This window comes from Halichondria panicea, chromosome 17 (genome assembly GCF_963675165.1).
Source record: "Halichondria panicea chromosome 17, odHalPani1.1, whole genome shotgun sequence".
In the NCBI taxonomy this organism is placed as follows: Eukaryota; Metazoa; Porifera; class Demospongiae; order Suberitida; family Halichondriidae; genus Halichondria; species Halichondria panicea.
This window is the reverse complement of record NC_087393.1, coordinates 3658141-3686089: the sequence shown is the minus strand read 5'-3', so window position 1 is coordinate 3686089 and position 27949 is coordinate 3658141. Positions and strand designations below refer to the sequence as shown.

General features: G+C 41.0%; 3 protein-coding genes across 8 annotated transcripts; 2 read left to right on the top strand and 1 right to left on the bottom strand.

Moving 5' to 3' along the window:
- On the bottom strand, positions 1-27930 carry LOC135350966 (nucleolar pre-ribosomal-associated protein 1-like). Of its 3 annotated transcripts, none has more exons than XM_064549856.1 (31): positions 27792-27930; positions 25194-25348; positions 24753-25073; positions 24394-24493; positions 24034-24116; positions 23648-23871; positions 23071-23266; positions 22824-22976; positions 22287-22395; positions 21776-21928; positions 21340-21551; positions 20851-20937; positions 8305-8560; positions 8142-8249; positions 7640-7941; positions 7198-7540; positions 5986-6998; positions 5844-5892; positions 5710-5770; positions 5343-5502; positions 5058-5131; positions 4661-4854; positions 4497-4607; positions 4368-4431; positions 3325-3487; positions 3032-3131; positions 2819-2979; positions 2506-2617; positions 1925-2031; positions 262-405; positions 1-196 (listed from the first exon to the last, which is right to left on the bottom strand). In XM_064549856.1, the coding sequence occupies exons 1-31, from the start codon at positions 27928-27930 to the stop codon at positions 71-73; spliced, it is 5580 nt and encodes a 1859-aa protein (XP_064405926.1). In that variant the 3' UTR covers positions 1-70. The 3 variants fall into 3 exon arrangements, with proteins under 3 accessions (XP_064405926.1, XP_064405927.1, XP_064405928.1); XM_064549857.1 differs by lacking the exon at positions 27792-27930 and adding an exon at positions 25803-25919; XM_064549858.1 differs by lacking the exons at positions 25194-25348; positions 27792-27930 and having other exon boundaries at positions 24394-24488; positions 24753-24891.
- On the top strand, positions 9545-11201 carry LOC135350970 (TNF receptor-associated factor 4-like). The gene is made up of 2 exons (XM_064549862.1): positions 9545-9811; positions 9956-11201. The coding sequence occupies exons 1-2, from the start codon at positions 9580-9582 to the stop codon at positions 11026-11028; spliced, it is 1305 nt and encodes a 434-aa protein (XP_064405932.1). The 5' UTR covers positions 9545-9579; the 3' UTR covers positions 11029-11201.
- LOC135350969 (TNF receptor-associated factor 5-like) lies at positions 11278-17326 on the top strand. 4 transcript variants are annotated; one of them, XR_010399347.1, is made up of 4 exons: positions 11392-11530; positions 11995-13966; positions 14012-15877; positions 16144-16286. XR_010399347.1 is itself a non-coding variant. In XM_064549860.1 (2 exons), the coding sequence occupies exons 1-2, from the start codon at positions 11311-11313 to the stop codon at positions 17238-17240; spliced, it is 1317 nt and encodes a 438-aa protein (XP_064405930.1). In that variant the 5' UTR covers positions 11278-11310; the 3' UTR covers positions 17241-17326. The 4 variants fall into 4 exon arrangements, 2 of the variants coding, with proteins under 2 accessions (XP_064405930.1, XP_064405931.1); XR_010399345.1 differs by having other exon boundaries at positions 11995-15877; XM_064549860.1 differs by lacking the exons at positions 11995-13966; positions 14012-15877 and having other exon boundaries at positions 11278-11530; positions 16144-17326.
- Positions 27931-27949: the final 19 nt, after the last annotated feature.

Here is a 27949-nt window from a genome sequence, read left to right as displayed (position 1 = left end):
TTATATATAAGTTAACTTTACTATTAAAATTATACACTTTTCTCAGACAGATTGGCTCTATAAGGATTATTTACAAATAAGATGTAATTATAGGCCGAACAAGTTCTAATGTTGTCATTAACCCTTTATTCATTACGAGATCCATGGCAACTTCAGGTATTGACACACCTGTCAACAATAAGTCCAAAATCAGAGCCTGTATACACGCGTGGAGAAAAAATTGCATAATCTATTGCTCAATCTGATCATTATGACTCTCACCTGATCCCTCTTCCCAGTCATCCCTGTTACAAGGAGAGATAGACAATGATCAAACATTCTCTTTCTGTGATAAAGGGAGTAGTCCTCGTTGCTACGGATACCATTCACTAGAATTTGCAGAATCCACACTCTCTCCAGTTTGTGCTATGTGTGGCAAAGGGGGGGGATGCACGATTATGTAACAGCATATTATGAAGTTTAAGTACATACAATTTATTGTAGGGAAAACGGCAGAGGGTGACAATAATTATAACATTATGTACAGAAAAGAATAACTTGACAATCCTAGAGCAATTTCATTAATTAATTATACCGTATGTCAGGATTCGAATGCGTAGTTAACCATTTTGCGAATGACACGGTACAAGCCTTATTTCGTTTTTAACTACCGCGAATTTGCATTCTATACACAAACACTTGCTATCAAAAGAGTTCGCATTTAAAACCTGGTATATGGTATCTGTGATCATAGATTGAATAGGGAGAGGGATTGGAAACGAAGTAGCGTCACGTGACATTTTACATTGAATTTGCAGCATGGCACCAGAGAGAGCCTTTGATGTCAATCCGTGTTACGGTTGCTCAACATGCGGGAAACAACATGAATTATGATCACTACAAGATATTCAGAGCCTCCCTAAAACGTCATTCTCATGCCCCCTAATGGTGAGCATCAAGATAATAATCTAGCAGACAGTCGAAGGTGACAGATTTTACTCAACGTTAGATACATAGCCTCGATTAAACCCCAGCGTAACGCGGATATAATTTGAGGTAACTTCCGTTTCCAATCCCTCTCCCTACTCAATCTATGCTGTGATCAACACATCAAATGAATATGCTTGTTTTGTCACTGGATTGTTACAAACAGTTGCTAAAAGGCATCTACCAAAGTTCTAAAAAACTAGACCACTAAAGTGCAAGCCCTCAGCTGGTGACATAATTACATTATAAAGAGAATGCAGTGCATGCATGTAGTGATGTATGACTGAGCTGTCTAGCACAGCAACTCAGGAGCAATAAAACCAAACCAGACTGGACTAGGTCCTAGTCTAGGATCACAGTAAAGAAACCTGGAGTCTCTGATAAAAATGTATGATTTTTCTCCTTAAAAATATCTACAATCGAACTAAACTAGTGAAATGTATGCACAAAAACCCAAATTGCATCTCTTAAAACCATTCCTCAAAACATTTTCCGATTAAACGTTTCCCCCTCCCAGCTAAAAATCCTGTATGAAACCTTGCTCTTGAGTCAGTTAACAGAGCAACAAATCAGTCAAAATTCTAGCTTTCTATTGTAGTGACCCTTTTCCATCATTCCTGGGACAAGATCACTTTAGCTGTAAATACGTAAGTAACCTCGAATAAAGACCGCGTGTAGTTAGCTAGCTGCCAATGTGCAAGTTCAAGCTTTTGCTCGCTTTTATTCGACAACGAAGCTCTAATATCGAAATCTACCATTGTTAAAACTAATAACTTATTGTGTGAAGGCTATCTATGCTGTAAACGCAGTGCTATGACATCCAGGTAAGCAGACTTACACATTACAAACAGACGACCACTATACCTGTGGCCGCCCATGCGTGGCTCGGGGCTCGGGTAAAATATTGTGTGTGTATAGTGCACTTTCATTAAAAGATGTGGGTGTGTGATGCGTGTACCTCGATACTAGAGCTATGCAGCATGGTCATCAAAATAGGGATTTCCCCCAGTCCCAGTGCCGGCTTGTATACCAGGAAGCGAGTCACCACGGAGTACAGAGGACTTTCTGTGGGGAAGAGGACAAGAATCAATCTCATATAACAAGAAATCAGTACAAACTTGGCACTACTGTTGCGGTGTAAACAGTGTGTAATTTTTGTGGGGTAAAAAGTTTGTTCACGGTGATTTTCAAATAGTAGCCTCCTTTGCCAGCAAAATGAAACATGTAGTAGCCGCTCTCAACTTAACTCTAGCATTTCTGCACGTGGCAGCCATAGTTACTAGCAGCTAGTTATATGTAGCTAGGTAGCAGCTTGTTAGTGCTTCACAAAGACTTTCTCATGGCAGAGTTTATATGCAGGTGAAAAAAGAGCTTTTGATGACAAACCAAAGGTTGTTGAAAAAAAACGCCGCTTTTGAACAATGGCCTCTCTCGAATTGTGGCCTCCTCTGCCAGCAAATGAAACATTTAGTAGCCGCAGCCTCTGATCAGACATATACGGCAGGTTCAAAAATTGGCCTGGTTGATGAGGGTACTCACCAGGGTGCAAGAGTAGGGAGGCAGTGGTACTGAAGAAGGCAGTGAAAATAGTGGGCAGCCTAACATCTTTCTCAGAGAGGGTGTTCCTCAGTACCTCCAGTAGTAGGGATACCTAAGTACGTACATCACATTATGTTAATGACATTTGCAACATTCTGCTTTAACAAGTGACTAGAACTAGGTGTATACCTGATTACAAGCACTCAAATTAATGAATGGTCCTCAGGCGCCTACATGTACGTGTACCATTAGACATGCTTTACAATAAAATAATGATCTTGAAAAACATTGTGCCCATTAAATTTGGTATTACCTGTGTCTTTTCTCTAAACCTGCTCCCCTCCAAATGACCCACAAACAGCTCCAGACCACACCCACCTATGGTACGCACACCTTCCACTCTCGAGCTCAGGGCAGTAATCAGGTAACCAAGACAACCAGAGTCAATAAACCGCCGGCAATCGACCAAGTTGCCTAAGGAACACAAGAGGTACCTTAAGTTATAATAATAATGTGGAGATCGTACTTGTATCAAGTTGATTTGTCAGCAATGGAAGAAGGAAACATGGATCATAAAGCTCAACTCGACTGTCGAGACCACGCTCATCAGAGAAAGGGTTGACTGGCTGTATATGTATGTATGTGTATGTGTGTGTATGTGTGTGTGTATGTGTGTGTGTGTGTGTGTGTGTGTGTGTGTATGTATGGGGAATTCGTTTCCTGAACACCAGACTATAATTGATTGAGGTAAGAGGGAGGGGGAGGGTTGTATACAAGGTTAATACACTTCGCAGTAAAGTATTAGGATCCCAACAATACCTTTATAGGTGTGTTTGATGAGAAGTTGTGAATCGATTCACTTAGCAAATCTCTTTTTAATTGTCCGATCACTTCCTGTACGCCAGGCTGTTTCCACAGCAACCATCCCATTTCCTGTCTCTGTTTATAATGTTCCACAGCAGCCGGTCCCCATAGGAGAGGCCTACAGTAAAAAGAAAAAGAAGATATACCGTGTTACTAGAATATTTTGCTGATGAAAAACCTTTGCAAATGAGCCAAATCAGCAGAAAAATTGACCCTTTGTGATCTACAGTACCGTTCAATAAAAAGTTCCCGTTCTGTTTGCGTAAAACGCACCGTTCCCAGTTAAATGCACACAAAAAAACCGCGCAATAAACGCATTGTAATATGCAAAAAAGCTACGGTTTTCACGCGTGTGCAGAACAATCACTGAGTAAGCAGATTCGTTAACTTGTGATTGCGTAGCTAGCTTGTGTACTACAATATAGCTGATTGTGTAGCGCTTCAATCCTCTTAGTTAGCTTATAGATGCTATTTGCAGCAGTGTACCAGTTGTTTTCAATCTTGCATCACAATCTTGCATCAGCCCCAAGACTAAGTTACTAAGTTGCCCTCCATGCAAGTCATCTGTGACCTGGAATGACCGTTTTTGAAGACCGTCGTCTCTTCTCCAGTGTTGTATCAGTATGTCTGGCTGTCTGCGTACTTTACAATAGCTAGCTCATTGTACAAATCTTGTGTAAACAATTTCATGATGACGCCACTGTTTTTATTTATAATGAGGAAGTGGCCGTTCTACATCTGGTTTAACGCTACCGTTTATACGTGTTTTAAGAAACGGAACTTTTTATTGATGGGTACTGTAACTATTGCGTTCAGGCAAGGATCGTATTTACCGTACTAATTTAGGTGTTGTGATTTTATTTTTTGCAAAATAAACAACCCCCTCGCAAAATAATGTTTGACACTCGCAAAACATTCTAGTAATACAGTAATGAATTCACGAGCTGTAAAGAACTAACAATTTTCCTAATACGATATGATTTAACATAAGCACTTACTTGTGCTTGTTCACTGAGACACCAGCTTCCTCGTACTTAAACAGCAGATAGAGTATCCCTCGATCTATTGTGTGCGAGGAAGAGAGTACACACAATGCTCGAGTTAATCATCCTCCAAGATACACTTACCAGACTTGCTCCTACTGGCAGAGTAGGCACTCATCAGGAGAGGGACATGAGATGTGTTGCCTAACGATGGCCTACTCTCCACTACTGTCACTAACAGCTCAATCAGACACTCTGAAAATTCAATTCCAATTGATAATAAACAGATTCCCCTGTCACATGCTCACCTTTCAACGTCTCTGTCGATTCATTGTCTTCTTCCTGGTCATGCGACTGGCACATGACAGGAATGAACTTGGAATGAGACCACATCCTCTCAAACAGTGTATCCAAATCAAAGCCACACCCACCACCTTGTTTGTTGAGTAATTTGACTAAACAGGATAGAAGTTTCATAGTCAACGAGCAAGTGAAGCGATACCTGTGTAACGACAAGTAACAACCTCAAAAATGGTTACTGAGAAACGTAAAACAAGTTACAATCTACAATATTGCATCAGTTATGTAACATCATTGGTTCTCTCCACGATAGGTCAGTTGGGGAAAGAAGATGACATCATCATTTGCAACAAATTCAATCAAAGGTAACAAATACTATTAACACTATTTACACGAGGAACTCACTTGAGTGCACTGTGCATGAAGTGAGAGAGTGTATCGGCACTTGGTGTATCGTCACTGCTATACTCTTGGCAACCCTGTAAGGTACATGTAGGAGGAACAGATACTGACACAATCTGACAATACAACGCTATTGCATACCTAAAGTTTACAGCAGCACGATATAGAGCAATGTGAGTTACAGTACACAAATAATTAATATATGTCACTATCTTTATACCTTGACATTTTCAGGCAGACACTTATACATGGATCCCAATATTAAAAAAATAAACTTTTGCAACTAACCTTGACAAAAGGGATAGTTTCCTTTAAGATCTTGTCCACCTCTTCTTGTCCCTCCCTTCCTCTTGTGTGAAACAGCTCGGTCATTGTGCGTAGGGACTGCTCTAGAACTGGGAGGCAGGAAATGTTGAGAGGAAAATGGAGAGCTAGAAACAATTGAGGCCTGCAATCAAAATTAACAGAGTGACATAATTATTGTAGACTGCTGTAAGTACAGTGGGTGGTAATAGCATACACCAGCTAATGGCTGCTTGTAGTGTTGCATCAGTTATATAACATCATTGGTTCTCTCCATGATTAGGTCAGTTGGGGAAAGAAGATGACATCATCATTTGCAACACACACAGCAAAATGTAGTCCACCAACTCACAGTGGCCATAGTGTGGATTCCTTGGTCCACTTGAGGAGCAACTTTTCAACCTTCTTTGGCCCTATTAGAAGAGAAAGGGGTAATTAACGTAATGTTGCCTGCCTCTAGCCTTTACAAATAATATGATCCTTTACCTTTAGGCATTACGTTTAACAGCATCTGCATAATAGCTGCACAAATGTCCTGTATGCGGACAGAGAAAAAACCATGAACTCTTTTTACACAACATAAAAAAACGACATACAGTACAAGGTATTCACAGTCACATGAACCGACCTGTACTTCTTTGGCGCAAACAGAGGACAGCAGATCACAGCACACACTCCACAGTTGCTTAGCAGCCATCTTGACAGCTCCCTCCTCCCACCTCCCCTCAGAGTGCGTGAGATACGACAACAACATACGCAGAATACACACTTGCTCGTTACTAAAGTCAATCTCCATTTCGGTACCTCCTGTGGTGAGGCGTTCACTAACTACACTCAGGAAACTATTTTCAAAATAATCAACCAAAAAAGTTGAGCTCTCGAAAAGAATGTTTATAATGTTAGCAGAGGCTGTTGAGATATGGCCAACATAATGTTTCAGTAGTTTTTTCAGAATTTTGTTCGATAGGTGACAAACTTTTTGTGTAAGAGGTTCGTTGTGGAGGCAGTGTTTGTTGAGTTGCATTTGCGATTGCTCGAAGATTTTTTTAGCTCGGAGATTCTGTGTACAGTTAGTGGTTAGGCAAGAGTAAATTCGATCAAATTTGTCCACAATGAACGTATCACTAGGGGTAACTAGTAGCTGTGTTAACGACCGATCAGACCTAGGAGACAACAAAGAAGATTCCTGTGGTGTAGTTACGTGAGACGAAAACAGTGAGGTCATTAATGAGTCGATGCTAGAGGTAATAGAATCAACTTTTGGTTCACGTGAGGATTTCAGATCGAGAGACGGCGCCTTTGGTGATCTACCGAGCTGATGCTTCAAGATGGTGTACAGAATACTATCTAAAGTGGTACCCTGGATCATAATAACCAACTTGACAAGGCCCTCCAAAGCTTGCTCATTAAAGTGTACTGTACCACAAGCATCCTGGTTAGTGGAGTCAGATTCCTCAAATGTGCATCCTTCATTTTCAAGAGAAATACCATCTAATAAGATGGAGATAACAGTGGCCAGAAAAGGTATTGAGTCTTGGTGAATGCTTGAGTGAGGAACAAGGATAGATTCTATGAATGTCGATGCAATTTTTGAGTCAATGGTGGCCACGAGGTGATCCAGTAACACAGAGAGGAGCTCATCTGCAGGTATATATTATGTGTGCATGAACTCAACAGTACCACATCTGTCTACTAACACAGTAAGAATCCTTTAATGACCAATCAGGTAATACACGCTAGACATCAGTGGGAGTGGTGACCACACCCATCAGGTTCTTGATCATCGGTATTCATCATTTTGGTCTGAATAAAGCTACTGTAGTTATAAACTACTGCTTACCTATTGTGGAATCAGGGCACCTCAAATGAACTGTGATTGCAGTGAAGACCTTGTCTCGACAGGCCTGAAGACACTTTGAATCTTTAAGAACGGGAAAACTATTCAAACCGATGGATAGAAGCTGTCCAATTCTGGAACTGAATAGAAGGGCGATTGGGTTCATTTTCTTCGTTTGTTTTCTTTTGGATGTATGGAGCATCTTCTCCGAAAGGAAGCAATCTCTAATTAAGGGGCTTTCACACACGTTAATGAAGATGGTTTTGTGCTCAATAGGAACAGTCCTTAGTATCAACAGTGCTTCTGAGAGTAGGTCAAACAGAAACTCAACCAGGGCCACATCTTCCTGAATAATAAAGAAAGTGGAGTGTGTAACCTAAGCGTAATGCAGCTAGCTACAAGTAAGTGCAGTAAATAGTAATGGTGATGAGTACTATGAAATCACCTCCTCCTCTTGATAGAGTTGCCATAGTAACATAGAGACAGCCCTAACAGAGCACTTGTAATCTGCACTCCCTGCACTAAGACTATTCCACATCTCAAGCAGCTGACTTTTAGCCTCAGCATTAATTTCCAAGGTAACATGCTCATCCCAATGCACACAGCCTGCTATAAGGGTAATGCAAGTATTAGCTCTCGTCAAAACTGCTCGAGATAATGGCTTTGCAATTCTTTTGGCAATTGTAGGGTCGACCAGCAACAGCTTCTGTAGAAAATTCTCTTTGAATCTATTCAGTTCTTCTTGATCTGTGTACATGTAAACGACAATTTAGCTACATGTACAGTCACATGATACATACATTAATTTACCAAATTTGACCAATCAGGTAATACATGCAAGCCCTCAGTGGGGGTGGTGACCACACCCATCAGGTTATTTATTTGTGATCATCATTTTGGTCAGGTTAATTCACTAAACAATACCTGCATGTATATAAAGTACTCACCGCTGTTTACTAAAAGTGCCGGCAGTAGTGGAAACACTCCATTAGGCTGCTGGTTGGCCGCGTGGCCATCATGTGACACAATAGCATCAGGAATAACACAAGGACCAGCTACATTACGAAAAAAATATGTATTTGAATGCGAAAAAATCAAGGTTGTTTTTACATAGTATTTCGTCCAGTGAAATTGAGAGACAGACAGCTAGTGATTCTTTCATCATTTCTTCTTTTACTGCTTCCATTGAATTATCATGACTGGTGGTCCCCGTTGTGCTATTTGGCACCTTTCCATCCTTTAGTGCCTCCAATATAGCCCCACCCACAAACTCAACAACAGAGTAGGTGTGGCACTCCCTTAGACTCATCAGGAGCAGGTCCACCTCACAGTCTAATCCTTTGAACATCTCCATGGAAATCAGCAGCTGCAGCAAACAGGAAGACAATGTTCAATAAACAGTGCAGTGTTAGTGCAGTGCAGTGTAACTGAAAGATTTTCTTAGGTAAGCATGTTACAGTTACAGAGTGTTAATTTAAATATCAACACAAGTCTTCCTGGATAAATGCTTGTCCTAAAAGCTTTTGTAGGAATGTACTTGTACTTTTGCAAAGCCATAACAAGTAATATTCAACATTGGCAAGATGTTCATGTTTAATGTGAAGTGGCTAGATATAATAATATAGCTAGCTAGCTAGAGCACACTCATAGTGTTAACTTTCAGTAAAGAGAGTCTAATAACAAGGTAGCATTGTTGGTTTCTTCTTGCAACCATGCATAGTACATAGCTAGACTATTGCTATTGTTTCAGATTGACTGACATAAAATGGAACACACTATCGAAAGGAACTGTGCTGTAAACTGTGTAAGAGTCAGATCCCAAGAATAAAGGTGGGAGGTAAAATCTAAACTGTGAATTTCACAACATAATAAAGTTGATGCCACGTACAACATGGATAAACTGATAACTGAGCGTATCTTGATAAAACATGAACACAGTACATGCCAATATAATTATAGTACAGTTAGAGTCTACTAATAGTATTAATAATTAGTACAGTAGTTAAGTACTGTTGAGTCTACTGGAACAGTTGACTCTACTACAAGCGAAGCACTACTGATTAGCAATTTAGGAAGTTGAAACATAAAAGATGGTGTACTGAAACAAAAACACTCCATTGTTTACCAAGGTGAGAGCCAGTTGCCCTTTCAAGTAAACATTAAACACGTGGTGTACGTGTGTCAAACTATTGTAGCAGATATTGGAAGCATTCCAAGCAGCCAGCAGGCCATACAAAACAGTGTAACTTGATAGTGCTAAGGAATGAATACAAGTACTTAGTGGGTAGTTACAATCAGTTTAGATAGCTATGCCTATGAATAATACTATGTATGCTGTTTCACCCAATAGAAAAGAGTCAAAAGAGTCAAAAGAAGCTAGCCAAGATGGATTCACCTTCTAGAGTTAGAGGAGGCTATGACTACCAGTTTGTGGAGGAGCCTCCTCATGGACTCAAGTGTGTCATCTGTCTAGCTGTAACCAGGCAGCCACAACAACATGGAGAGTGTGGCAAGCTCTTCTGTAGCAGCTGCATTACTGAATACAGAGAAACAAGCTTTGTGTTCCCAAAGTGCCCTCACTGCAGACAACACTTGGAGACATTCAATGATGGAAAAAGTGAGTTACACGTACACTAGTGTCCAAGTAGTTATAAAGGGGCGTGGTCAGTCAAAGTTAACCGCCAAAATTTAAACACTAACAACTACACTTGTACTCTTCTATATAGCTACGCAATATACAAACCATATCAATTATTTACAGGTGCTCAAGATGTGATGACACTGAAGGTGAAGTGTGAAAATCAGCCCAATGGCTGTGCATGGGAGGGAGAGCTCTACTCTATTGAAGACCACATGAAGAGGTGTGACCACGCTATCCTGCTATGTCCTAACAAGTGTGAGAGCAACCAAGAGATTACCAAGCTTCAGCGGGGGCAGCTGGAGACACACATCAACACAGAGTGTCCAAGACGACAGTACAAGTGTCCATACTGCGAAGAAATGGGTGAATACGAGGAGAGAATGAACCTGCACCTCAACCGGTGCCCAAAGGTCACACTCGAATGTACAAACGAAGAATGCGGAGAGAGGGTGCTGCGATGTGAGATGGAGAGGCACAAATCTGAGTGTGAGTTTCAACGAACATCATGCAAGTTTGCAAGGTTTGGATGTGATCATGAACTTCCCAAGAGAGAGCTGAAAACACACGAAGATGATGAGGGACTGCACCTACAGAGCACAAAAGAGAAGGTGCTGGAGCTTATGGACCAACTAGAGAAACAAGAGGTGAAGTTCACAGAGGAAATCAAGCAACAAGAAAATAAGATCAACTCGCTAACAGCTGCACCTCCAAATAAAGCCAAGACGTTCGAGCTCACGAAATATCGAAAGTACAAAGTGGGCAACAAGCCATTTCACAGTCCCAGTTTTTACTCCAGTTCGAAAGGCTACCGGTTGAGCATCAGCGTTAATACTAACGGTCTTGACGGAGGAGAAGATACACACGTTTCAGTGTACGCCCATGTGGAGAGGGGGGTTAACGATGATTCCCTCACATGGCCCTTCCAAGGCTCAGTTATCATCGAGTTACTCAACCAGCTCGAAGACAAGAACCACAAACAATACACCATCAAGTTTCCGCAAGACGAGGAAGTTAGCGGGCGTGTCACTGGCATGGTCAGGAAAAGGGGATGGGGCACAACACACTTCATTGCTCACAGGCACCTTGGGCACAAGTCTCGTAAGAACTGTCAGTACCTCAAAGACAACAAACTTGTGTTTAGAGTAGCAACGCAGCTACCCGAGTACAAGCCATGGCTAGAGTGCGACATGTGAAGTGAAGTTTCGAGGACACATAAACACACACGTACACATAGAACTAACTGGTGCATGTATACACATTTATTATAGCGCAAAACTGTACTATAATTATTTATGTTTTTTTTTTTAACCCATGTATTTATCTAGTTTGGCAACAGTTCTTAAACATTAATAATTTACTTACATGATTGTACATGTTGTTCTAATGCTATGAATAACATCATGCAGGAGTGTATGAATATTCATGATGATCTGATAATGAATAGCATCATGTGATGTGACTAAAGGAAAACCAAGATGGCTACCACTAGAGTTAGAGGAGGCTATGACTACCAGTTTGTGGAGGAGCCTCCTTGTGAGCTCAAGTGTGTCATCTGTCTAGCTGTAGCCAGGCAGCCCCAACAACATGGAGGGTGTGGGAAGCTTTTTTGTAGCAGCTGTCTGACTCAGCACCGACAGAAAAGCAACAAATGCCCTAACTGTGACCTCCAGCTAATCACCTTCTTTGATGGAAAGAGTGAGTACATGTACCGTGTTATTATGCCTAGGCATGTGTATACGCAAGCGCGGTATACGGTAGTGAGTTTGTGTGTGTGTCAGTGTCTGCCCAAGGATCAATGAAAGGCAAGAAGAGTTTTTATAGGCTTCTAGGAGTTATGCCTAGTTCTGCTTACTTGGAATGCCATTGCAGCCTTTTCAGAATAGTGCGTAGCAAAAGCTTTCCATGTAGTGTTACTACTCTACTTAGTAGTTAGCTGCAATGCTCTACTGATGCAGTAGCCATTAATTACAGACTTTGGGCATCCTTTGTAGTAACAATCGTGTGGTCAATCACTCCGATTTGAGTTTCCCTAGGCAAAAATGTTCATCATGTTTATTAGCAGCTATAGTAGCTTTATGTTATGTAGTTTTGACACATCCACTGTGGCATCAGCACTCGCGGTGCCTTCATTAGGCTTAAATCATATTATTAATTTATAGGTGATGTAGAAGTGAAGGCCCTACAGGTGAAGTGCAGCAATGTGGTCAATGGCTGTCCATGGGTTGGAGATTTGGGCTTTATGCTCAGACACAGCACAGCATGCAACTACCAGGTCGTGAGATGCCCCAACAACTGCAACACACTCGAGTCGGACGCTAAACTATTACAAAAAGATTTGAACGAACATTTAGTCATCTGCCCAAACCGTTCACACCAGTGCCCACACTGCAGCATCATGGGACCATACGAGAAGATAACAACGCTACATATTGACAGCTGCCCAAAAGCTAAAGTTCAATGCCCTTATCCCGAGTGCAACCAAAGTATACAACGTTGCTACCTTGATACCCACATCAACTATTGCCCACACAAAGCCGTACAGTGCAAGTTTGCAAACGTTGGCTGTCCTGCTATACTGAAACTAGCTGATTTACAGGAGCACGAAGAAAATGACCTACTCCATCTACAGCTAACTAAAGAGAATGTACTAGACCTGACAAAGATTCTCAAAGAGAGGGAGACACGGTTCAGAGTATTCATTGAACAGAGAAACAAAGTACTAGCTGATCTTCATCACAGCATGCTCACTTGTGTGAGATACAAAGGACCGACTACTCTTAAGTTTAGAGAATTTGACATGCATAAGCTGCAAGATAAGCAATTTGCCAGTCCAAAGTTCTACCTTAAAACAGGCTATCGATTTAAACTGTTGGTTTATGCAAATGGTCGAAACCAGGGTGCAAACACACATGTCTCTGTATATCTAGGCATTACAGAAGGGCAGGATGACGAATACCTAACCTGGCCGTTTCAAGGCTCTGTAAAAGTCGAGATACTCAATCAGCTACAAGACCGCAACCACTTTAGCATTGCTATTCCTTTCCTCAATGACTGTGTGTGTGGGAGAATGGTTGAGGGTAAGACCACAAGAGGTTGGGGGAGTGATCTATTTATCTCTAACAGAGAACTGGCAAACATCTCAAGTAAAAGGCAGTACCTAAGAAATGACACACTGTACTTTCGTATTACTAGTGTAGAAAAGCCTGTAAAAAAGGCTCTGTTTGACAGACAATGATCTATTGTGTTGCTGTGTATGGTAATGTGTTTTGCTGACTCCACACCTACGTTTGACAAGCTCTCACAGTTATATATATATATATATCCTTGTTAATTAGAAATCACACCTAGGACAAACTGATTATGACTTACATGTTGCTTTACACTTGCAGATTAAATTTGTGTGGACTATATTAGCCTTTTGCCGCATGCATGCATACGATATTCATATTCGTAGGTATGCATATTCACAGTACACATTTAATCAGAGAAAAACACGAAAATGTATACCCTCGATATAAACCTGACCTGCTGCTACATGTACCAGTAGTGTATCTAAAAACAAACTATGCAAGTGGATCAAGTGGCATATATGGTACCAGATGTGGATTATAGTAGGCGTCGCCAGGACTGGAGTTAGCATGGTAAAGTTATAAATTTTTGGGTGTTCCACACACTTGGTGCACAACTGATTGATCAAAATTTACATGTCAAGTTCTTTAACACATTTGTGTAGTAAGAATGGAATTACCTCTTCGTGCCAAGTAAGGAATCACATGATTACGCCCAGCACTTGCAGACAACACCACAATCTAAAAATCAACCACATGGAACTGTTGACAGCAACTAATAAAGGTCAACTCAAAAACCCGAGTTATGTAACGACAGTCAATGAATGATCGAAAACAACAAAGATGGCTACCACTAGAGTTAGAGGAGGCTATGACTACCAGTTTGAGGAGGAGCCTCCCCGTGAGCTCAAGTGTGTCATCTGTCTAGCTGTAACCAGGCAACCTCAACAACATGGAGAGTGTGGGAAGCTCTTCTGTAGCAGCTGTCTGGCTCAGCACCGACAGAAAAACAACAAATGCCCTAATTGTGATCTCCAGCTAAACACGTTTTACAATGGAAAGAGTGAGTACATGTACCGTGTTATTGTTATTATAACCAGTATTATAGGTGATGTAGAAGTGAAGGCCCTACAGGTGAAATGCAGCAATGTGGTCAATGGCTGTCCATGGGTTGGAGATCTGGGCTTTATGCTCAGACACAGCACAGCATGCAACTACCAGGTCGTGAGATGCCCCAACAACTGCAAAACATTCGAGTCGGACGCTAAACTACTACAAAAAGATTTGAACGAACATTCAGCCATCTGCCCAAACCGTTCACACCAGTGCCCACACTGCAGCATCTTGGGACCATACGAGAAGATAACAACGCTACATATTGACAGCTGCCCAAAGGCTAAAGTTCAATGCCCTTATCCCGAGTGCAACCAAAGCATACAACGTTGCTACCTTGATACCCACATCAACTATTGCCTGCACAAAGCCATACAGTGCAAGTTTGCGGATGTTGGCTGTCCTGCTATACTGAAACTAGCTGATTTACAGGAGCACGAAGAAAATGACCTACTCCATCTACAGCTAACTAAAGAGAACGTACTAGAGCTCACACTGATCCTCAAACAGAGGGAGACAAGGTTCAGAGTATTCATTAAACAGAGAAACAAAGTACTAGCTGATCTTCATCACAGCATGCTCACTTGTGTGAGATACAAAGGACCGACTACTCTTAAGTTTAGAGAATTCGACATGCACAAGCTGCAAGACAAGCTATTTGCCAGTTCGAAGTTCTACCTCAAAACGGGCTATCGATTTCAATTGGTGATTTATGCAAACGGTCGAAACCAGGGTGCAAACACACACGTCTCTGTATATCTAGCCATTACAGAAGGACAAGATGACGAATACCTAACCTGGCCGTTTCAAGGCTCTGTAAAAGTCGAGATACTCAATCAGCTACAAGACCGCAACCACTTCAGCAATGATATTCATTTCCCTAATATTGACTACGTCAGCGGGAAAATGGTTGAGGGCAAGACCACAACAGGTTGGGGAAAGGAACAGTTTGTCTCTAACAGAGAACTGGCAAACATCTCAAGTAAAAGGCAGTACCTAAGGAGTGACACGCTGTACTTTCGTATTACTAGTGTAGAAAAGCCTATTAAAAAAGGCTCTGCATGATCTATTGTATCGCTGTACGCTGTATATGGTAATATTATGTTTTGGCTGACTCCACACCTCACGATTTATATACTAAACACATTTAAATTTATATACCCTCACCAATTATAAACTCAACAAAATGATTATGATTTATATGCTTCACGCTTCAAAATGTATACGAAACCTTAGCAGAACAACGGTAAACACATATTAGCATCAGCCTAAACCAACTGCAATAATACGTCAAATGTATTGCGTATCTAATAACTTAAGAGGATTAGATACGTCATGAATGTGGCTTATAGTATTAGCGGCCAGAAAGGAAGTAGATAATTTTTAAGGCATTGCCACTTCTGAAGTACTAGTTTGTGTTCATTTCAATACAAGTTTTTCATGCAAACGTACAATCACCTCTTCGTGCAAGCTAATTAAAGGCAACTAAGAATCACACGATTATGCTTGCTTGTGCCAAAGCACCAATTTTATCTAAAAATCAACCACAGGAATTCAATTAACATGTTGACTGTCACCTATATAAGGTCACCTCAAAACACAATAGTCACATGTAAATCAAAATTTATTATTTCTGACCAAGATGGCTATCACTAGAGTTAGAGGAGGCTATGGCTACCAGTTTGTGGAGGAGCCTCCTCATGGGCTCAAGTGTGTCATCTGTCTAGCTGTAGCCAGGCAGCCACAACAACATGGAGAGTGTGGAAGCTCTTCTGTAACAGCTGTCTGACTCAGCACCGACAGATAAGCAACAAATGCCCTAACTGTGATCTCCAGCTAATTACCTTCTTTGATGGAAAGAGTGAGCTCCAAACAATTACATAGGCATGCACAAACAATGTTCTAAGATTTGATGTATTAAAGTGTTCAGCATTGCTGTAACTTTTAAGCTACAGTACTTCTTCTAAAAGAGGCTCCCTTCTAATAAGGCGCAGATTTATCCCATAAGCCATTGGCTATTTCTTCTAGAAGAAGTACGGTAGCTGAAATAGCAAAAAATATATCTTGATAATGTTACAGAAGATATGGCCTGCAGTATACAATGCCTGCAACACAACATTTACACAGGTGACCAAGAGATCAAGACGATAAAGGTGGGATGCACAGGTGCAAATGATGGCTGCCAGTGGACAGGAGCACTCAGTTCTCTAGATGAGCATACCAAGGAATGCGAATATAGCCAGGTCATCTGCCCAAATGGATGCACCGTGAATCAAGAAATGGTGCGCATTTCTCGCAAAGGTCTTCAGAACCACCTGGAAAACGAATGTGTGAGACGACAATACATTTGCCCACATTGCACGGAACCTGGGATATATGCAGAGAGGGTATCTCTACACCTCGAAACCTGTCCCGGAGTTAAAGTTCGCTGCCCACAAACCAAATGTGAAGACAGCATCCCACGTTCAGAGTTGGAGAAACACAAATCCGAGTGTCAGTTCGAAGTAGGCAGCTGCAAATTTAACGAGCTTGGTTGCACAAAACGCCTGCCCAGGAGAGATTTGATAGCTCACGAGGAAGACGACCATCAACATCTTCAGAAAACTAAAGAGAAGGTTTTGGAGCTGACTAAACTGATTGAAGAGCAGGATAAGATGTTCAGAGCTCAGATAAAGCAGCAGAACAAAGACATAGAAGCCATTAAGGAAAGCATTGGCAGCTGCAGGAGATACACAGCACCGATATACTTCCGATTCACAAAGTTCTCCGAGCACAAGCGACAAAACAAGGTTATTTACAGCCCCCCTTTCTACTCGAGTCAAGGTGGTTATAGATTGATTCTTGCAGCCTGGCCAAACGGCAATGGAGTTGGAAAGAATACACACGTCTCTCTTTATGTCCATCTTGAGAAGGGAGACAACGACAATTCCTTGACATGGCCGTTCAAAGGCACCATAGTGGTGGAGCTGATTAACCAGATTGATGATAAGAATCATCTCAAGTTTAACATTGCTTTCCCCACTGACGAAGACGAGGAGATAAATGGACGTGTAGTGGTTGGCGGAGAGAGGTCTAGTGGGTGGGGCAAGGCCCGCCTCATTGCACACAGCAGGCTAGTGTACGATAGTAAAAAGGCGACACAGTACCTGAGGAATGATAATTTGTACTTTCAAATCGTTGTACAAGTCCCAGGGGACAAGCCATGGCTGGAGTGTACCACATGAACAATGTAACCATTGTAATAAAATGCTATATAAATTATGCCATACCTAACTACACAAACACGTTTACGATTGTGTTACAATACAAACTATTTATTTAGTAATACTATATAATTATGTGCTGATGCCTCAATGCAAGCTTTTTACTGACGAGTAATTAAATCATAATTATGTATAAAATAATAATTTTTACAAAATCTTTGCTGGAAATTACGGGAAATGTGATTGTTGGTAATGCTATAAACGTGCGAAGTGAATAATGGCTGATGCCAAATGCAGAGCAAACTAACAAGACTTTTGCTACAAAAATTCAGGATCCTGATATGAGCAAGCGTACTGAGACACGATAAGAAATGAATGTGCACACAAACTTATTGTTACATCTCTACAGCAATTAAACCCACTGCACGAAACATCAACAGGCAATGAATAATAATCATGTGAAATACAGAAAAACGTACACCCCTAAAAAGTCATGTGATAACATACTAACTTTTGAACCAAAACAAGACGACTTGCATGAACTATTTGTTCAGCAATGGAAGGGTCCCAGTACGAGTTTATAGAAGTACTTCCAGATAGCTTAACGTGTCAGATATGCCACTCTGTTGTGAAACAAGCTCAACAGCACGGGGAATGTGGAAAACTATTTTGCAACAAGTGCATGTGTAGACGATCACAGACAGAAAAGTAGCAATCCGACTTGCCCTAACTGTCGACAAGAGTTCACTACCTACCCCGATCGAAGAGGTAAGAAAATAAGCTAAATAATAATTCTTAAGGTTAAAAACTTACATACTCATAATTTAGGTGACCAAGATGTGAATCGATTGAAGGTGAAGTGCAACAATCGTGAATATGGGTGTCTATGGGAAGGTGAATTGGGCAATGCAAAGGACCATCACGACAAATGTGATTACGCTATAGCGGCATGTATGTATGAATGTGATTGTACACGATTGCTTCGTCGAGACCTAGAAAACCACGAACAAAATGCGTGCCCCCGTCGACCACACGAATGCGAGCTCTGTTCTAAAACAGGAGAATTCAAAACAATCACTAAAGATCATCCGCAAGAATGCAAAAAAGTGATAGTTGAGTGCCCAAATATACGATGCAATCAGCCTATGCACAGAGAAGATATAGAAAGACATCGATCTGAATGTGATTTTGAGCCGACTCCATGCAAGTTTGCTAAACTTGGCTGTGAAGAAAAAGAGGTGAGAAAAAAAATGAAGAAACACGAGGAAGATTCCAAGCTACATCTCCAAGGTGCAAAAGAAAAAGTACTTGAGTTGATGCAAACAGTTGAAAAACAAGATAGAGTTATAACCAGCCTCTCTAGCAAAGTTAATTCTTCCAAAAGAATATCAATATCAGAAAAAGAGCCGTTCATTTTGAAACGAGACCCACTTTTGCTACTTAAAGGCGATAATATATTTAATAGTCCACCTCTACATTATAAACATACTGACTGCGAATTAGTACTAACATTTAATGTCAAAAAGTTCGAGAGAGAGACCCAACCAGACATGAAGATATATGTGAAAGCTACGCCAAGATTTTTGGGTAGCATCAAGGTCACGCTTCTTAACCAGACAGAGGACCAAAATCACACGGAGTACGAATGCACACAAGATCAGTGGAGTAAAGTCATTTGTGCACAAGAAGCAGAGTTAAATAAGCTTACTACTTTACGTACGAAAAACAAAATTGACTATTGTGGGAAAAACGTGCTCTTCAAAGTCACAGTACAAAGAGCAGGCTACAAGTCTTGGCTAGCGTAAACATGGAACAATGTGACTTAATATTAACTTTTGTTCAATATTGAACAGAAACTAGTTCTAGTGTGCACATGTAGATATGTGATAGACCACTAATGTTATTTATACAAATTAATGTAAACAGTATACCGTATTACTAGAATATTTTGCGAGTGAAAAACCTGTGCGAATGAGCCAAATCAGCAGAAATGTTGGCCCTTTGCAATCTAACTATTGCGTTCTGGCAAAGGACCGTGAGTATTTACTAGTAATAATTTAGGTTTTGCGATTTTTAATGTTGCGAATTGATCAACCCTCGCAAAGTTCGCATATGTTTTGATGCTCGCAAAACATTCTAGTAATACGGTAATATTATTTGGTTTCGAACATAAGATTCTTTCGATTGCCAATTGCCAGGCTTTTACAGCGTCATACCCAAACAATTAGTATTTTAGAGACGAGAAGAACCAGAGCAGGTGGATAACATAAACGCTTCACTTAGTATGTAAGAATGAAAGTATAATGACTTTTCATGGCCAGCGACAGTCAGACTTTATTAGCAAGCGCCCGTATTAAAAGAGGAGGAGCATTGAACGTAGTACCGTGTATCAGATCAGAGATACAAAAGAAAGGGGATTGGAAACGAAATTTTTACGAAATTTTTGCGTGAAGCATTCCGCGTTATAGGGCGTAGCTAAAACTACAAAGGATTATATTTATAGTCAGCATGCTCATTACCAGTCTTGACTGCTCTACAATGTGCTGTACATAGAAACAGTGAAATTGATCATTTTTAATGTTGATTTTTCTAAAAAGTAAAGAGAATTTAGCTCTAAAAAGTCGACTAAGCCATGTAGCCACTATTACTAGACAAATAAATGCTATGCAAGAAGAAATAGCCTTTACTATGAAGTCGTAGGAGGGACAGGCCCGTGGCGTGTCTAAAAGTATACTAAAGCAGTTTGAAGGACTATACTGCAAACGTTTTTGAACAGTACAGCTTATCTATAGCATGAAGCCATTCTATGTAGCACTTAGATACATAATAACCAAGTCAAGCAATGTCCTTTGCTGTTTTGACTTCACAGGAGGGACAGAGAAAAGTTGACATAGAGTAATTCAAGCTAAACTCAAAAAAATTGGAAACAGAGTAAAGACAACGGACTTAGAGCTTGTCAGTGGTATAAGCTTACTTCTCTCAAGTATCTCCCAGGCCCTGAGTGATCTCTAGTGGATAGGAGAGCTAGAAACCAGGGATATAAAACTTTTCCATGTAATTATTTGCGAGCGCAATAATTACACGGAGTGCTTCACCGGATGTCAGTCCTTTTACATAGGGTGGGCGGTCGTTTCCAATCCCCTTTCTTTTGTATCTCTGATCAGATGTAACTATTCGGAAAGCAACGCGACTACTTGCCTGCTTAGTAACTGACCAATCTGAGTGCCCGGAGTCCCTACTTGTGCCTCGAGGCAGCAATATATTTATTGTCAATATTGGAAGTCACGTTACTTTTGCATAAATTCGATACTCCCTCTAGCTCTCGTTTCGTTCTTGGTGTTAGTACACATAACAACAAGTCAACACTATAGACGCACTAATAGACTACTAACTTGACTACATGTACTGACATTTTGAGGTTATAGTTTATTAACTTCATACTCACACTCAAAAGATAGGCACCTTTTGTTATGTCTATAACTCTTAACGCGTTTTCATTAATTGCTTGAAAAGCGCTTATAAATTTCCATCACAAAAGCTGGTAATGGCACCTAAAATCGAGCATTAATTGGTACGCTAATTCAGCTAGTTTCTAAGGTGCGTACATAGTATTGGATACTTACTGTCTCACCTTGTGAGCAAGGGTAGTGGCCATTGTTGCTATCTCCATTGAAGGGTTGAGCATGAGCAACAGAACACTCTTCAGCGCTGACCCTCCCTGTGGAGGCAATCAACAATAATGACAAAGGACATAGACGACAATCTTATGCAAATGCATACCTATGTAACCCTCGATCTTAAATGCATTTTTTTTTTTATTACTGAAGCAAAAACCCCACAAGCACCCCGAATGCTTAATGCCTCAAGGCATGTTTTGCTTCGGTCTGATGGCTACGATTCAATAGAAAACGATTCTTAAGTTGAATACTGATACTGTGTACATCACAAGACATGCAATCTTACGGCTACACCTCAAAGCGCAGGTGCCTCTCTTCTCTTTTCAATGAACACAGCTTAGTAACACGTACATGTAAGTCATTATAATTACGATAGAAATTACTGTTATACATGTACGCACAATGTCACAGTAACAGGTACGGAACTCCTCCCACAAACACACCTTCTGTGTCCACTTAATGCTCCCGACTGGAGCTTCTGTGAGCAGCTGAATTGTCGGCATGACAACGGCAGAGGGAATTCCCTTTCCACCCACCGTGGGCAGTAGTTTGGTAAGGTTGTAGCCGGCCACAAGGAAGATGGTGGGAGAGAGGGTCTGGTAATACCGCAGCACTTCTAGCCAGACTGAGAGGAGGTCTGGTGACTCTTGAAGCTCTATTAGCGGAAGGGTAGGGATACGATTGAGTGTGCGCGAAACTGTCACTGTATGCCAGCTCCCACGCAGAATAATGTATACCACGCTTAAAAAGAAAACAGAATCGGTGACAAAAGTCATGTATGCTAGCTCCCATGTAAAACTAAAGCATACCACGGGAGTCATACCACGGGAATGACTCCTCTAGAAAGGAAACAGAATCGATGACAAAGGATAACTTTACCAGCGTTTTTGAGCTGATCACTGTGGTCCAGCTTATCGAGGGCACACCCACTGACCACACCCTTTGATAGATGCTGGTGCAGGGAGATGAGGGTTTTGATGTCAGGCAGACACTTCAACACTCTGTCAGCATACGTCACAAGGAACGAATCAACTGCGAAAACATATCGAAATATTGAAATGCATACGCACACTCTCGTGTATCGAACAGTGGCACATCAATGTGTCGACTATTATGATCATGCATTCTCTAATTTCAGTGCTCAGAGTGAATGTCTCTCATCAAATTATACAATGAATGCATATACAGATAGAGCTAATATATAAATCATCATCACACTGAAAGCAATAGAGCGTACTACATACCAATTAATACAATACTGGCACAATAATTATTACACCCAGAAACTTTTGAACTACACAGTATTATTTGTCGCCTTTGAGACTGTGCAAGAAACTAACTGCACATGCAGTTCAGTGTAATAATTATAGTACTAGACGCCGTTACTCACTTGACTGCAGACTCCTGACCAAAACAGCAGTGCCAATAGTCTCGACTGCACGTCTCAGTACGACTCTCATCAACGCCAACGTCTGGTACTTCACGAGAGGGAGAGGTTGCTATGTGTACAGAGCAAGAAAGAAAATAGAAAATACTCGGTACAGTTACGTAGGATCGATGCAACTGAGTCTGCTATCACAAAAACGGTTGACTGGTGGTTCAGAGTAACTATGACGATGATGGCATCGGTCACAGGGAGCAGCTATGCTAATACAGCACGGCCAATTCTCCCGTCTGACAAATCAGTGCTCATCATTACCACCTGTCCAGAACAGTCGAGTAGCAGCCATACTACATCGCTGCGTGATACTAAGGAATATCTGAGTGCAATTATTCGAGGCCTGTATGATTTCATTGAAATGGCGGCATTAAAATAGGTAATAGAGAATAAATAAATATCGGGACAAGAGATGGAAAATACTGCTAGGGATTAGGTGAACAATAGAGCAGACCATTTTTACAGCACTAATTACCAACATGAACACACCTGCAATCCATGGCTGAGGGCACTTCGTGATATCACCAAGGGAACTGTTAGTTCCACCGCCACATCAAGGTAGGACAGAGGCAGGTCATCGTTGGGGCTATCAGCTGACTCAGCACAGAGCAGGGTCTTCACAGGAGGCAGTAGCGAGTAGAGCTAAGGTATAGACAACACGACACATAATTATACAATGAATTTTTTGCCCTCAGAAAGAGAAAACCTGCAATATTACTATGTGTATAATGATTACCTTGGTGATAAAATCAGTGCTAGAGACCCACTTTGAGTTAGGTTGTGGGTCGAAGTTCATTGTCATGGCAGTGACGTATGGAATGATAAGGTCGTGACACGTCGTTAGGGTATTGAGGACGAGTGTACGGATAAGGGGGCGTGACAGAAAACCTGTCAGCGAGGAGATAAGATGAAGGATCACCGGATTTGTCGACCTAAATAAACAGTCATAAATAGGTGGTAAAAACCCTGCACTGTTCTTGCAAAATAATTCACATATTGCTAAGCATCTTATTAATTGTCTCACGTTCGGCCATCTACTAATGATTCTGTTTCAAAAGACACACATTTACTAGACTTTAGCTAAACAGTTGAAGTACGAAAAGAACGAGCATTCAAAGTATTTCAAATCGCAAGTTACATATTTGTGTGCTACATGGTGACTGAGAGGCCGACTAACAAGGGCACCACTCAGTGAATAGATGAGCAATTAATGTCACGAGGGCATAGCACACACACGGCTTGGGAGAAGGCCATGTAAGTGACTCTAAAGCCCTCGTATATAATTACGTATACATGTACATGCATGCACTCACTTTTGCAGGCCCTCGGGTCGTTCTTTGCACTTGTAGCAAATACCCAGCTGAAAGTTTGTGCACAATTTGAGTAAAAACCCAAACACATACTCGTGCAGCTCAGCCGTGCCGTCCTGGTGGGTGTGATCAATGGGTGTGGTTAAGAGTTGAGATATCTGTTTCAGGACGTAAGTGTTGAAGAATAGTGACTTCGTTTTCTTGGGTATTGCAGCATCTTGAATTACCTGGAGAAAAAGACGGTGTCATGGTTTGTTTCTAAAATAATAATCAAGAACATTATTTATACTGAATGAGAGATTATTATTAGAGATTAAAAAAGAATGCTTTGAACTGGTTTTTCAGGGAGACGAAAGCAGACTGATATTAAGAATAGCTAGCATAGTCACCTTTTGGTTAAGGGTTGTCAAGAAGAGCATCAATGTCTCCGGAGGGTCCTTGGGGAGGAGTTTGAACAGAGAAGAGAGGAAACCTATTATGTTTACAGACTGTATATAAATCGCATAAAGAACACTTTAACATGTACCCATGCTTTGCTTCAATTGAGTGCCCACCTTACTTGTTGTTGTACAAATATTCCTCAAAAGTATGTAGACTACGTGGCTCAGTATTGATTGCTACAGATCAATGCACACACTCAGTGGTGTGAGCTCCTATCACGTGGAACACCATCATTGCCACACCCTGTCACATGACTTACTACTTTAATTTGGTATATAAACTCCTCGAGTCGTCAGCACAGTGATTACCTTTAGTATCTAAAATGGTCCTGATGATGTCATTGTCTCCAACAATGAGAAATGAGAGTGCAAAGTTCATGAAGCAAGTCCGCACTGACTCGGGCCTACCCTGAGACATTGAATAGAGTACATAATTATAAGCATTTGTAGTAACGCTTTCACACTGGGCCTAGAGTGCATGTGTACCAATCAGGGTAACTATGACAATGAGTGAAAATCACGTATTGGTATCTCATTCAATCAACTTCATCATCACTTTTGGCAGCCTGCATGCTCAGCAAAGTTGAATACTGGTGATATAATTCTTACCTGTACATGCAATTAATTATACGCTCCTAATTAATGCATAGTCCACTACCAATACTTGCCTGTATGGGATTGGTACGATTGGGAAACACTTCCAGAGGCTTGTATCCAAAGTTGAACACCTGTTGCAGCTCTCTAGCTGACTCCGTCCCCTGCATCACCATGGCAACCAATACCCTCAGGCACGCCGCTACCAGTCGCATCGGAACAGAGGTCATCAACGACGAGTAGAAGACTCTTAGGTGGTTGACCGTGAGTGTTTGTGTTAGCTTCACACCAATAATGTGATACGGCACAGTGGAGGTAGGAAATGAGGAGACGGATGTTTCATTAGATGCAGTGAAAAGAAGCATTTCTTCCAACAGCTCGAAACAGAGCAGCAGCTGTGATGTAAGTGCGTGTGCATACAAAACAATTATTTATGGATCTATAATCTATATCTACTTTTATGTAGCGCTGCCTATGAGGTTACTATAATTACGAGGCTTCAGGACACAACCCACCACATCCACAGTCCTCTTCTCTTTGTTCCAAGTAAGAGGGTTGAGGATCTGTTCACAGTCTGGGAATTTCTCCAGATACCTCGCCAACAGCGGCCTAGCAACAGTCGACTCATTGCTCTTCTCATGTCTTATAGTAGTCAGTAAGTATGTCAACCCTATACAAAGAAAAAGGTGCTAGTGAATTTTAAGTAACCTTGATATCTCCAAATATCACATACAATGGAACTCGAATCATTTTAGAGTCAAAAGATAATTTAACTGCATTATTATATTCAGTATCTATCTATACACAAGAAAGATTCAGAATGGTTATGTGTTTGCTGCGTAGTGCCTGAACTGCCCATTGTAGACATTCAGTGAATAACGAGCACTTATTATCACGAGGGGGTAGCACTTGGAGGGTATGGGAGGGGCCAAACAAGTGACTCTAAACCCCTCGTACTCGAGCATATCAATAAAAATGACCTAATTAGACCACACTGAAAATGTAAGGCAGTACCTGCATTGTTTAGTATATCTATTCCTCCAAATCCCTAGTGGACAAAGAACATGCTCCTCAATCAGATTTTAACTAGCCAAAAGTTCCGAAGTATATGCCTGAGAACCTACTAGTTGCCTTGTCCAATAGTCTTTCCACACAACGGTAGAAGGGTTAATTAGCTTTTCCAGTAGTCTGGGGAATGGAATTAAGTGCTGCTGCCACGCCTGTTTTCACAATTGACTGTGCATGAAAATTAGTTGCAACTGCATTCTATACTGCCATGTGCTTGATCTATTTATGCAAGACTGCATGAAAAATTGAAGTTTTAGCTACCGTATAGCGGGTATATTTCGAGGGTATAAATGTTCTCGGTTTTCGCGGATTGAGCCTCTACTGCGAAAATTTATACCCACGAAAATTTATATCTTTATTGAATAGTAGGCGTGTTCAGTATTATTGACCACACCTATCGACAATAAGAGGTGCCTCACCGTTATAGGCTAGGCCTGAATTCGAGGCTAACGGTGTGGAGGTACAGCTGCATGTTGATGTGCGCATGCGCCAAAAGGCTGGAACTCAGACCACGAAAATAAAATCCGCGAAATCCTTTGTAATGGTCCATCCGCGAAATTTATACCCTCGAAATATACCCGCTATACGGTATTGAATAATGCAAGAGTGCTAGTTAGCAAGCGCTCAGGAGAGGAGCTACAGCCCACAGAAAACAAGCAGGCAAGCAGGTAAGACAGTGATCCAACCAGTAAGAGTGATTTTTCTGCAACAAATCCTGGCTATACGTTAGCTTACTGCATACTGTAGCCATGTAGACAGTATTACTGCAAGTTGCCACTCTTGTTTTGTTCACTGAAGGTTGGATTTACTGTCATAACTGCTTGTTTTCTGTGGGCTGTAGCTCCTCTCCTGAGCGCTTGCTAACAATAACTCGTGCATCATTCAATAGCTAAAACTTTAATTTTGCATGCAGTCTTGCATAAATAGATCAAGCACATGGCAGTATAGAATGCAGTTGCAACTAAAGTGATCATTTTCATGCACATTTGATAGTATAATGGGCGTGGCAGCAGCACGTCCCCCAGTGTGTCATTGAAAACTAATCGCAATGTCAGCACATTCCATTGAGTTAAATAAAAAGGTCTATTGGCCGCCCTCTTATCTTGAGGTCATTTCATAACGGAATGTTGATCGCTCACACAAAACCAACGGAATGTAATCAAATTCGTGACCTTACACCTCTACTACTTGTTAATTTACTATACATAGCAGCTGCCATAATTCCAGTTTGTCAAAAAAACCTTACCAAGAATGCTCAGACAGTCTCTCTGAAGGGCGGCTAGTAGACTTGAAGGATAAAATTTGAGAAACATAACCAAGCACAAAAAATGTCAGATCTTAAATCAAGCTTACTCTATATTCAGGCAGCCGTCTTGTAATTGATGTAACAGGAGGTGGTCCAAGGTAAGCGACAAGAGATAAACTATCTTCGTACTGGTCTCAAAACAAACCCTGGTTAGTTATCAAAAAAATCTATGTTTCTGGAGCTTCCCACAAAGGTTGTACTACAGCCACGTAGACTAGGAACTTCCTGTGTCACTGCAGTGAAATATTATTAAGGTACATTCCATTTGATCCCTCTGTTTCCCTCTGTTTCTTCAACCAAATCCAGGATGGCAAACACTAACAGAGATCCGATTTTGGCGTAAGGAAGGAGTTAGTGTTAGCTAAGCCTAAGGCTACATAAACTTCTTTTTCAGGACCACCTACTTCATTTTTTGAACCAAGATTATCAATACAACTGGCGGAAAATAAGCTTATTCCGACATTTGACCTTTCTAAATTTATGATCAAATAAATTAGTTGACCTTTTTATGTACAAGTCCGATACTGCATCAAAAAAATTTTGAAAGCTATTTCCGCATCAAAAACCTAAACTTTTGTGTAGCCTATAAAAAAAATCTTTTTTTTTCCACATTTATACAAGCCAGATGATTACATCATCAAAATTAAATGCTACAAACTTATCCTCAGCTCAAATATTCTTCATTTGGTCTAACAGAACATTAATTAATACATTATTTATCACATAGTTTTTTCTTTACCTGCAATTACAGATCCCTCACTGGACAGAAGAGATAGGAGCTTCTCCAGAGCATCTTCTCCCTGCTTTGGTTTTTTGGTTGACCCTACTGCTGAAGAACTGTTGTCCTCTGTGTCCACTTCTCTTCTTCTCTTTCCCATTATTCCACGTGGCTGACAT